Source organism: Platalea leucorodia (genome assembly GCF_965183815.1).
Source record: "Platalea leucorodia genome assembly, chromosome: 9".
NCBI classification, from domain to species: Eukaryota; Metazoa; Chordata; class Aves; order Pelecaniformes; family Threskiornithidae; genus Platalea; species Platalea leucorodia.
In genome coordinates this window covers 11822438-11835533 of record NC_138831.1, presented here as the reverse complement: position 1 = coordinate 11835533, position 13096 = coordinate 11822438, and the positions used below count along the sequence as shown (strand labels likewise).

Here is a 13096-nt window from a genome sequence, read left to right as displayed (position 1 = left end):
GGGAGGGCACGGGGGGGGGCACAGGCGGAGCCCACCCCGCCCCCGACCTCCTCTCCCCGAAACAAAGCCGCCCTTGTCCCTCGCAGCGCCGCGGACCCGCGGGGGGACCCCCGGGGCGTCGCGGGTGGGCGGGGCGGGGCCGGGGAGGGCCGGGGCGGGGCGGGGCGGGCAGCGCGCGGCGGCCCTCTGCGCAGGCGGCGGCGGGGAGAGCGGCCCGCGGCGGCGGCGCGCGAGGAGGGCGGGGGGCAGCGGGGCCGCGCGCTCCCCTGGGCTCCCCTGGGCGGCGGGGACCGAGCGGCCGCCGCGGCTTCCCGGCACCGCCGCGGGCTGGGCTGGGGCCGGAGCGCCTGCTGGGCGGCGCGGGAGCCGGGCGGTATTTATTTGTTGTTGGTTTTCGCCTCCCGCGTCCCGTCTCCGCACTTCGGTTACTTTGACTGGGCTGCTTTGGTGGGTTTCTTGTTTTTCTCTCCTTGTTTTTGGCAAAGCGGAAGGAGGATGGGGTTCGAGCTGGATCGCTTCAACGGGGACGTGGATCCCGACTTCAAATGCAATCTGTGCAACAAAGTTCTGGAGGACCCGCTGACCACCCCCTGCGGCCACGTCTTCTGCGCCGGCTGCGTGCTGCCCTGGGTGGTGCAGCAGGGCAGCTGCCCCGTGAACTGCCAGCGCATCTCCACCAAGGAGCTCAACCACGTCCTGCCCCTGAAGAGCCTCATCCTCAAGCTGGACATCAAGTGCGACAACCACGCGCGGGGCTGCGAGGCGGTGGTGCCGCTGCAACACCTGGGCGAGCACGCCGAGACCTGCGACTTCTCCCCCGCCAAGTGCCGCAACCGCGGCTGCCGCCAGGTGCTCAACCTCCGCGACGTGGAGGCGCACATGCGGGAGCGCTGCGAGGCGCGGCCCGCCGGCCTCTGCGAGCAGGGCTGCGGCTTGATGCTCACCCACGGCGAGCGCCGCGCCGGCGGACACGGCTGCCTCCGCGCCCTGCGCGCCCACGGAGCCGCGCTGCAGGCGCGGGCGGCGGCGCTGGAGAAGGCGCTGAAGAAGGAGGCGCTGCGCGCCGGCAAGCGGGAGCAGTCGCTGCTGTCGCGACTGGCGGCGGCGCAGCTGGAGCTGCAGGTGACGGCGCTGCGATACCAGAAGCGCTTCACGCAGTACAGCGCCCGCCTGGACGCCCTGGCCCGCGCCCGCGCCGCCTCCCCCGGCAAGGTAAGGGGGGGCCCGGCGGCGGCGTGGCCGCTCGGGAGGAGTCTCCCCACTCGCGGGGAGAGGGAGCCGGGGCGGTCCCGTCCCCCGGGCGCCCCTCGGCAGCGGTGCCGGGCGGCGGGACGGGCTCGGAGGGGCGGCCGGGCCGCTCGGGAGGGGAGGGACGCGTTCCCGCCCGTGTCTGGGCGGGTTTCTGCGGAGGGAGGGGCCCCACGGGGCGCCTCAGCCTGCGTGGGGGCTCCCCGCCGGGGGGGCGGCCGCTGCCTGTCCGCGGGAGCTGTCCTGAGGAGCCCGGCCGGCCCCCGGAGCCCTCGAAATGGCTGGGCTTTGGCCTTTGGTAGCCGTAATGTACCGGGTTCCTTACACATATATACGTACCTATGTTTTATAATGTGACCATCATTGGTATCTGGACCCCATATGGCAACTCACGCATCAAAATACCCAGGTCACGGTATCGCTATTTTTTTCTTGGTTCTCTTCCTCCGAAGAAACCTCTAAACGGCAAAATTGGAATTTCCAGGGCTGGAAATGGTATTAAACCACCAGAAATCGACTCCCAGGAGTAACACAAAGCGGAGTGAATTGGAAGAGGCTGTCGTGACCCAATGCTTTCCAGACCCTTAGCTCACCTAGCGTCCCAGAAGATGGCTTCCTACAAAACGCAGCCTTTAGGATTAACTATTACGCAACTCAGACACCCTGCCAGCTGTTTCATGATCTGAAGCCATCATCTTTGTTAACATCCATGTCCAAATACAAGACGGCTGCTGTGTACTTGCATTTTTTTTTCCAGAGTCACACAGGGTTCTTTAAAAGCTCAGTTTAGGAGAAAAACTAACTTGACTTCAGCGCCTCAGAACTAGACCCTTTATAAAATGATCAGAATCAAAAGCCAGAGCTGCAACAATCCCTAAGTTTTAATTGGAGTAAGGCTCCCCAGCGAGGGAAGCCCTAGAAGCCAATTATCTTTTAAATGAAGACATTCAAAGTCCTCCCCATGACCGGCAATGTGCTACCACAGACACAGCAGTATTAAACTGTTCAAAACTGTCAAGCATCTGTATTCACACCTTTGGTAATGTTGAGGCTCTGAAAGCTGCATAAAGGAAACAAAACTTCATGTTAGAGTCTCTCTTCTTTTTCTCTCTTTTTTTTTTTTTTTTTCCCCCTCCTTTTTTCTGTTTAGAAATCCAGGGCAAAACAACCCACCATGTTTTGCTAACTCGAAACAGAAAGAATATTTTAATACTAAATGTACTGTTTTAACTTCTGGCAATACTGGGTGTGGTGCTGGTTAAAGTCTTAGTAAAACTATTAAAATAAATCGGGTGTTCACATTCATGTCAAGATTCAGGACAGTTCTGTCTCCTCGTTTTCCTACACCCCCTGTACTTCCCAATGGCATGCTGCAGAGCTTTCTGCTCCCCCAGTTTAGCACGCAGCCGCCTCTGCTCCCTCTCGCATTGCCGTTGGTAGGAAAGCCCTCCACACTGCTGTCCTGCTGTCGGAAATCATCTCACTGAATCTCTGCCTCCTCGTCTCTGATCCGATCCAAACAGCCCACCTTTATTCTCACACTGCCCCTCCTTCATTTCTTTGTGGCTAGTGTTGATAATGTTGGGTTTGCATTATTTAGCTCTGTAAAGTGTACTGAGCTGCTATGAACATGAAAGGTGCTGCCTCAAATAGTTGTAAATGTGCATGTTGCATAGTTTCCAGCAGTACTTTTTATCAAATTTATGGATACAGCTGGCCGAGTCAACTGTGCTCGTTTTCAGCCGTATTACAAAAGGCTGTTATACAGTTTTCTGAAGCAGTGCCTAATCTGAAGAAAGCTGGAAGGTGTCATGTCACCACAGACTTGTGGTCTAGCGGTCAATCAATTACATGTCTTTCACAGCATTTTGGGCAGCTTTCCAATACTAACAGCTTTAGCCTGCCCAGCTCCCAAAGAAGTACAATCAGGAAACTTGCATCGTTGTGCACTGGAGAGTTTTTTAAAAGACCCATGGTAATCACCTAGTGCAGGGGATGCTTTACCAATTTTGGGCTGTGGCATGCTTCCAAGTTTTTACTCTGGGATTATTTTCTCAAAGATGCTAGCATAGACTGTGGAGTGCGCGATGCAGATTGTAACACTCAGCAGGGCATGTGGACTTGCCTAAGGATTAGGTCCCTGGACACATGGATTACATGTATGATAATGTGGAATAACTGATTTCAATTGCAGAAGCAATTGCATATTCAAAGCACGCAGCACCTTTGCTATCATTATTTAATTATGATCATTATTCATATTTCATGTATTTTGTTATAAGGTGTACTTGTTTGGTCTATGTTAAAACACAAGTAGGCCTAGCACTAACAAACTGGGTTCATAGGTTAGATGATGTGATTGCAAAACTTACTGTAGGATGTTCTGGCTCCTCAGCAGATGAAGAAAAAGGATCTTCTGACTTCCCTGCCTGATGGTTGCTTGTTGCTACAGATGTAGAACCAATCTAGAATAAATCAGATGACATATCCTCTAGTCAAAACAGAAGAAATGCCCACGTACAGTTCTGTTTAAATGCTGAGCTAAAGGGGAAGTACTCTGTTGAAGGACATTAGGCCATTCACGAAAGACCCAAATTTGTGGTCTTTTGGCTGGGGCAAACTTTTTCAGCAGCTTTGGAGACCCAGGTCTGGGTTTGCCTTAGCATAGACTTCCTTTGTGATGCTGGATGAATTACACAGCTTTCCTGTGCTTTGATCTCCCATTTCTGAAGTGAGTTTTACAACACTGCCATAACTATATTGAGAGGAGCCACCCATAAAATATATATTTTATCCACACACTCATCTGTAAATATCTCACAATTTTATAAGTCCCTTAAACAGATTGATGTGCCTTAAGTGACTCCAGTTGTGTTTTCTGTGTGTATTCTTTGCCACTGAGGGAGCATTTTAATTTTACTGTGTATTTACTGGATGTCTGATCTGCGTTTATTCTAAAAGACAAATTTGAAGGTTTATTCAAAAAGCGACTATTTATTCCTTGGTGGTAAGAGTGAGGCTTACTGTGAAGAAGCTTGAGGAGGGAGTGGTAGGGAAGGTGGTGTGTCTTACTCAAAATTAGTATTTCCTTTGATCAGACATGTCAATCCTGAAACATCAAAGTCTAAATAATCAAGAAGAACCTCATACTATTCAAACAATGCTTAATCCTTGCTGAAACATACCACTGTTCACACCTATTGATAAGCTGATCTCGTCATTCCTTTATGTACACAGCCGTCAAAGTCCTTTGGGAAGAAATGAGTGAGGGAGAATCAGAGGCCAGAGGCGGTTCACGGTGGTGGCTGCAGCCTGCAGGGGAAGCCCTTCTGCTGTGTGACCACCAAAGGCAGGGACGGACTTTCAGTAAATGTATCCGACGTACAGGAACCAGTTTATGATCTGGTATTTAGGACCTCTGGTTTAATACCTCTGTGGAGATGGTAACGCAAGTTTTACTTCTATAAAAGCCAGAAGAAGTCCTTTAAAACAAGATGACGTTTTTTTCTCGGACTGTCCCTGAGCAGGACCCACCGGGCTGATCCTGGCAGCCCTTTTGCCAGTAAACGAGGAGCTGAAGTCCTTCCAGTAACAGAGACAGACCCTCTTAGCCACAGCACTACCAAGACATTGGAGTCTTCCACGATCTAAAGCGAAAGGCAGTCTGTTAGCTCCACATTACTCAGCTGGGAAGTACAGTAATTTCAAGAATTACGTTTAAGAGTGCTGTTCAGCTGTGGGAATACAACATGCCAGTAACCATCAGGTCTGCTGCCGAACCAGATGACGGGGCAGGGCTGGATGCTGGCCACCACATTTCCACAGTTACCTCACTGTTTAATGATTGTTTCGCTGGAACACGAGACATGTTAGAGGGGAAGAGAAAGGCAGAGCCCTGGAAAAATCATTTGCATCGTGGCTTCCTTACGAAGCGAAGAAGGTTGTTAAAGAAATTATTAAGACCCGAGACGTGAATCTGCAAAAGTAACCAAGTGTTAAAGCAGCGCGGTGCTGCCTCCCTGGTGCCGGGGCAGTTCTGCACAGATGGTGGGATTAGTGCTCTGCCGTGACGTGTGGGTTGTGCTCTGTAACGCGACTCTGCTGCCGCGGAGAAGATGGAGACAGTACACAAATCCATCGGAACTGCCTCGGAAGTTTCTTTAAAACCCCCGTGGACATTTTTCAGGAATACCTACAAAAACCACAGCATTAGCTCCCCCCCCCCCCCCCAAACTTTTGACTCATTCGAACCCACCTGCTTTAATACTTGTTCTGCTCGGTATAAAACCATCAAATCAGAGCCACGTAAGGAGGTTTTAATGAAAACATTCAACTTTAATTACTGAAAGTGTCTTGAGAGCAATGTCGTAATTGTTTCTTGATTGTTCTAATTGATTTGCCTTCTTAAAAAGGCATAATAGGGTAAGTAAACAGTGGCGCTAGCGTGTCCTTGTCTTTCAAATCCTGGATCATCGGTCCCTGAAAGTGGTCTCGCATGACTGGAAATTTGTTCCTTGAAATCCTGTCTGAGGTCTGGGTCTGAAGACTAGCAGGGAAATAGCCTTTACTTCATTTTTCAGTCCTCTTCTGAGTACCCAGTTCTCACCAATACCAAGTGTAGGCAAATTCAGTAAAATCAGTCAGAGCTTATTCACGTTTCTCTGTATCAGGTCCAAGTCTATTTATTATTCAACCTGCAGGAAAGATAATGATCATGAACTGACAAGAAAATTGTAACCCAAACTTTCAGGTGGAGTATGTTGGTGGAGCTCCGAGCATGCAGTCAGTGGAGCTCTGCCAGTTTACACTGGCGGGGAACTGGGCTTTGTTATCATCCCCAAATCTGTAGGAGTAATTCAGTAATCCAGGATTACTTTGACATTTTTTATGAGTTTAATAGACATTAATATTTGATTGACAACTTCAAATTGACATGTTAGGAGAAAAATGCACAAACTCAAACCATCTGCATCGAATTACAATGTAACTGTTGTAATTTTTGTCATTAATTGGTTATGAAAACCAGACTTGTAAGATAACTTCCTCAAATTTTTTTGTGTTCATAACTTTTTCACCCTTTGGATAAAACAAAGAAAAAGATCTTGGAGGTAGCAAGTTTCATATATATCTGTAGAAGGACAACATACCGATCCTATTCTGATTTCTAAAAACAAAAAATTGATATTCAAATGGCTTTTTCTAGTGTTCTGCTGTTGTGTGTTGTATAGTTTTGTAGTGTTGTGCTGTAAATAACAGCCACTTGATTGAGATTGAAGTTAGTACATTGTGAGTACAGTTAGTTGTCTTTAGTAGTACATGCCGTTACTTTTGTCTTAATGAAAGTTAACAGACCTAAGGAGCATCACTGTGTCATAAAGGACATTTTGTGTGAGTTTGTATCTGTAGTTAGGACCAAGGTGGGGTAAGAGGACAGGATAACAGATCATGTTTACACAGTCCCCCGAATACTACAGGTCCATCCAGTATATCTTTGTTGTACATTTTTTGTCCAATCAGAGAACTGTTCACTGCAGAATTTCGTATTTTAGGGAATTAACATAATGATTTTCAATGATGGAAGATTTCTGTTTTGCTAGTGTTAAAATTCCAAAGAAAAAAGTTATTCATGGCAGGCGCTGTGAATAGCAATTGGCATCCTAGGCCTTTTGCAAAATTTGTAGCAGTTTTGTTTAATGCTGTTTTCTAAAACTCACCAGAGAATTTCTGTTGTGTAACACTTCATGTTTGATATTGTTTAAAACAATGTCATGTAGCTAGCACTAGAGAGAAGCAGCATAAAAATGCAGTCCTAAGATTCAGTCACCCTCAAGCATTGGAAAAGTCTAGAATTTGACTACTGGAAACATGGAATATTTTACATAACACGTCGCATATGACTAGGTCAAGTAGTTGCAGGAACCGGTATTACATATAAATATCTTCCGTTGCTGTTAAGTGTCTCACTGTACATCTCAATAAAAAATACGCATAAATCTTACAGGATGGGTTTCCCAGCGAAGTGCTGCCGGAGAACGGTGGGGTGGCTGGAGTGCGGAGGCTGGGAACTGCTGACTTTGCTCCTGCAAAGTTGTTCTAAACATTTTTCTGTAAACTACATGGGGAAAAAAAAATAAGAAATCAACCCAACAAAGCTGGATAGAAGTATTATCTATCCTACTTACCAGTGCACACAAATGTTTTGAATATGTTTATCTGTTCTTTGTAGGGTGAAGAAACTAAAGCACTGACTCTCGTCCTTCATCGTGACTCTGGCTCTCTTGGATTTAATATTATCGGTGGCCGACCATGCGTGGTATGTTAATTGTTAAAATATGTTTGCCCTTTCCAGTTGGGAAAAGCATGTAGGTCAACACTTAGAGGAAAAATGCTCCTGACAAGCATTTGGTTCTCTTGGGATTCTTTGAGAGCAAATCTTATATTCAGATTTGTACCAGGCATCTGTTAACTACAGTGTCTTTTCTCTCACAATGTGTTTATTCTTGCACATCGTCACAGCTAGGAACGCTAATATTGGTGCAGTGTCACTCCCAAAATGGTGAAACCCGTGGTATCTCTTTCTCAGACCATGCTGCTTTGAAGATGTTGCACGAGTTCAGGGCCCACAGCTTTAGGCCCTTTACAGTTCATTAAGAAAACGTTATTTACTCTCCTTTCCACCAGAGATTAAGCAGCCCTCTGTGCAGGTGAAGGGATGTAACTTAAACAACCTACTTTTGAATTCTATGATTTCAGCAGATGTTTCCTGCACCATACACTCACTAATGTATTTTTTCTGGATGCTTGTTGGCTGGAGCTGCTGCATATGACTTTAATTAGATCAAGGAGTGGATTATACCTTGTCCTAGTAATTTAGAAAGTATTCAGAACTACTTCTTGGCCGCTTGGAAATCTGACATTAATCACGATTTATTCCTAGTAAATACACTTGAAAGTTATTCTTTCTTTATAGTTAGAGTTATCAAATTTTCTGAGACGGTGTTCTGCACTGGTAGAAGCTGGTGAGACAATACACAGGAATATGAAAATACCTTGTTAGGTATAAGTTGTTTTTCATGGTTTTACTTTTAAGTCTCCAGAGGAAGAGCAGTGCAACTAAAAATAAAAATGCAGTGTTGTCTTCTGTTTGATGTGCAAGCAGGCTGCTGTCTCACTGGATTTTACATTAAGAATAATTGTAATGACAATTACTACTGAGCTGGCCTAAGTCAGAGGAAGATTATTATCATGCAACTAATGTACCTAATGGAAGTCCATTCCTGGTTGTTTAATCTTGCAAAATGGGAGTATCGGGTGTTCTCATTAGCACAAAGTAATTCCATATTAAGACATCAATAAGAGTCTTTCTTTCAAATTACACACACTGTTGTGACATGGACAAGTTTTATCTGAGGGCAAATTAGGTTTAGTTCAAGGTAAAATAATATATATTTCTTTTAATCCTTAAAGGACAATCAAGATGGTTCATCTAGCGAAGGAATTTTTGTATCAAAAATAGTTGACACGGGGCCTGCTGCTAAGGAAGGAGGGCTACAAATTCATGACAGGATTATTGAGGTATGTGAATACACCATCCAGTCTTCTTTTAATAGTGCGAGTTCCATCTCAGGTCTTCAAATGGCATGATGTTTAGTGGGGGTTTTGGAGAAACGTACCGTGGTAAACAGTCTCTAGAAGACATGTCTGTTAAACTATGCTTGACTTGATTCAGTGCTGACCTTCATGGCTTTAGGTATAGTTCTTACCTAAATATAGAAACCAGATTATGGATGGTATGTGCAAGTCCTGACTTTCTGAGGAGCTAGCATCTATCTGGTATGCCGTAGGTATTTCTTTTTAAAGCTATTGGAAACTTGTAAGTTATTTAGTTAAAACCATATGTGAAATCTGTGGTGCAAACCATTATTTTATTTTTCTTAGTTTCTAAACCCAAGTTTTGAATAGTTAGAAAAAATTCTGCTCTGCAATTTCTGTATGGTTTATTATAAACCTGTCTAAGTAACTCCCTTAATGTTGTTTGTAAGTTCTTATATTACTCAGATTGCAGTCTGAATTTCTTCTCATTTTGCCAAAGTCTTGACCTCAATAAAAAGTCCTTCCTGTGAAAGAGATGGTTGCTTGAAATGTTTCTCGCAGTTTGCAGTGAGAAAATTTTGGTTTTGGAGGGGGAGAGAAAAAGGTTAGTTTTCATGAAACAAAATGCAGCTGATTGATTGTGAGTCAGTTCCCGTTGTTTAGCATTTTACAGTTAAGAAAAAGTATTCTTCACTGTCTTATTTTTGTAGGCTGGAGAAACTTTGAGAGTCTATTGTTCAAAAAGATAAGTGCGGTGTTTGTTGCCAAGGATATCATGGAACAGCCAGTTTCTCTAAGTAATGGAATTCCATTGCTCTTATGTTTTGCAAATGAGCAATAAACAGCTGTTAAGGATTTTCTGTTGGCAGGGGACAATGTGTATTTGCTATTTTCTGTACTGTTATGGTAAATTGTATTCACAGTTTAGTAAGGATATAAAATATTAATTAAGTTTCTTCATATGGGAAAGAATGGAGCCACAGTAGCAGAACTATAAAAAGATAAGAAGCTGAGCTGTGAAATGATCCAGAGTTGCTTAAACTATATATATGATGTAACATAATTGCGAAAAGGTCTGGACAATTTTGTGAGAACTATGCAATTTTGTTTGAACTGAAAATTTTCCCATAAGCATGTATTTCCCCAAAGCATATTTGAAAAGCTGACATCCGTTTCTGAAGTAGTACATGGTCACATAAACCAAACAACTGTATGAAAACCAAAACTTTGGAAAATCAAATACCCCAAAGTTAGGAAATGTCCTAGTCTCTCTATGCAAGCCCAGTTCAGTCTCCTTGCGTGTAAGCACCATAACTCAGTCTGTAATTGCAGTCATACGGCATTTGTCTGTAGAAGTCACCCTCACTCACGGCACAGGGAACAAGGGCAGCTAACCTCCATGGGCTCTGCAGCATCTGCTCTCTGTTGCAAAGGACCTCCGTCCTTACTGCTTCTTTTTTCCCTTCTTTTTTTTACTCCTTCCTTACTGCTCCATTTCTCCACAAGTTTAGCATTTGGCAACGTTAGCGCAGGCCAGGCTAAGGAACTAAATACCATTATGCTGGACACACACTGAGAACCTGAGAAGAACACAGTGGAAGACAGGCTGGGTGAGCCTTCCTGCTGTATTTCTTGGCTGCATCTCCTCCTCGAGCGGAGTCATGCCTATGTGAGCCGTGCTTGTGCAGGGTCTTTTCCACAGTTCAAGTTATATTTTCACGTTAGAGAAAACCCCAGCATAAAAACTCTAGAGCAATTTGTTGTATTTATAACACACCAAGAGGAGCAGGAACCCATGTGTTGACATGGGTTGACATGTGTTGACAACTCTTGTGCTGACCACAAACTCATTTTCATAGTCACTCTTCTCATCTCTAAATATATACAAAATGCTGATGAAAATTTAGCACATTGTTTCCCAGTAGTTGACTTTGGGTGCCTCCACATGAGCATCTGAGTTTGGATTAGGAGTGTCCTGTTGAAGCAAGTCTCTGAATGGTGCCCAGCTAATGTGGTTTGATTCCCATTGTGGAGTAGTCTCCAAGTGTGCTAACTGGATTTTTTTTTAGATAAAATTAATTCATTTAATGCACCCCCGCCATTACAGGCATAGAGATCACAGAACTACACTCAAGTGCTCTAATACAGAGCCCTCAAAATACACGTAGCGTGGACATCATCTCCTGAAAGCAACTGTTTAATTCTGTATTCTGTGCAATTTACATTTGGTGCCCTATATTTAACCCTAGTCTGGGTTAAGGAAAAAAGGGGATACCTCCTGCATCAAGGCATCTAAGTGAGCTTTATCATACTAACATCCAATTATCTTAGATAATTGAAATATCCTGTGAATGACCTAGATGAAAATCAGGTAATGTCCAGTGATAGTGTCCTTCTAGAGGCAAATTTTTTTATAACCTTCACACAGCCAAAGTTTCGATTTGGTGGTTTGGCTGAAAAACCATTTACAGATTTAGCTGTAACTAGCAGGACACAGCTGGAGGACTCAGATGGAACTTGGCATAGAGAGTAGAGCATCCTAGTGGGTCACGTTTCCTTTCAGAAACATGAAAGATGGTAACTTAGCTATCTAGAACTGAATTTAGCTATCTAGAAGTTCTTTGGCTTGTTCATTCGATATTAAGGCTTTATGTATCACCAGCATGAATTTAAATAGACTCTTTCATGAAGAACTCTTATTCCAGTATACGCTGCTGAGCATAACATCTCCAAAATTAATTCCAGCATCCATCACAGAGAATTTACAATGAAGTAAAACATAAATTATTTTATTTCCTTTTGGAAAATGTTCCTTTATTGTGGATCTTCTGGTGGATGCATTCTGGAGCACGTATAAAATAAGAGTGTCATTTCTCATCTTCAGAACCGTCACAACATTTCTAATTACTGAGCAGGGATTAAGCAGTGTAAAATATAGACACATACACAGTACTGTTTAGAGCTGATAGCAAATACATTGTTATATTGATATTTGGCTGCAAATTCTATCCCCTGACAAATTGATACGAAGATAAACTTTGAATTATGTCACATAATTTTTAAACATATTTTCCTTATGTAATTTGGATTTAGATTTCCTGTTCTACATCTTTTAGAAGGTTAAATGCAAAGAAGTTAATCAGGTTTAAGAATTGTCTTGAATTTTCTGTGAAAGCAATTTTTTGACCCTTTGTATATCATTGACATAATGCCACTGTGAAGTACACGTTTCTACTGCTAAGTGACATACATCAAGATGAATGTTGCATGGTCTGTGCTACTCAGTCTTCAAAGCAGCATGTAACAGAAATACAGAGAAATATCCTTTCCCCCTTGTATTTTGTTTTACAGAATCTGTTAAATAATAATGACATTTAGTGCTTACGTAGGACTATGAAGATCGTGTTCTGGCTATTAACTGCTTAATAATTTCCCCTCACTGTTTAATAGTATTATCCTTAGTTTGTAAATGGGTAATCTGAGGTATACAGGGAAATAACTTCTAGAAGTTCTTATCAAATTAGGGTTAAAGACTTGGATCTTGGTCTGTTTGTAACTGCTCTATGTAAACCAATGCTTCTTACCTACATCTGTTTTCAGATCTTTCACAATTACTTCAGAAGTGAGGAATTAATGATACTATGAGATTTTCTCTGATTTGACTACATGTTTTTCATGCAGTTCTGTACTTACACATTCAAAGCAAGGAACTGATTCAATGCAGTACTAGTGATTTACTGAATTATTGTTAAGATGTTCCATAGCAAATTGCCATGTTAAAAACATGCTGAAACTATTGATTTTTATGCAGAGGAATTACTGTTCTCATAGATTTCATTTTTGTCAGGGTAACAAAACGGTCCTAATTTCCTCTCTTAACAGGAGTTGGTTCAAGTCCCAGCCATGAATGCCTCCTCTACACAGCTGCTTGGCATTTCTTAAGACAAAATTAGATTTTCAGAGTTTTTATTTTTAAGCACATCAGCTCTGAAAGATTATAAATTAAATATGGCATTCTCTTCTCACTAACTAGTAAACTCATTTGTTTAGCTTCGGGACTGCTTAGAAAGAAGGAGGCTTTTGAAACACTGACTGCTTGCCACCTTAAAAAGTTTTGAGCACAATTAGGGTACTGTTGAGGTAGTATAAACTGTCACAGCTCCAGTGAAACCTTGAGGATTTATGCCACCTGGGACTTGCCCGGTGTTTCATGCTGCTCACAGGAAGGATCATTAGTTTAGGAGTTGAGAACACG

General features: G+C 43.7%; 1 protein-coding gene across 1 annotated transcript in view; it reads left to right on the top strand.

The window, feature by feature from the left end:
• Positions 1-495: 495 nt before the first annotated feature.
• Positions 496-13096, top strand: part of PDZRN3 (PDZ domain containing ring finger 3) — a gene marked incomplete at its 5' end in the record, with an annotated part of 148937 nt that continues 136336 nt past the window's right edge. The window contains 3 exons of the mRNA XM_082321693.1: positions 496-1212; positions 7475-7561; positions 8716-8823. Coding sequence (XP_082177819.1) covers positions 496-1212; positions 7475-7561; positions 8716-8823 — 912 coding nt within the window. The remainder of the gene's footprint in view (positions 1213-7474; positions 7562-8715; positions 8824-13096) is intronic.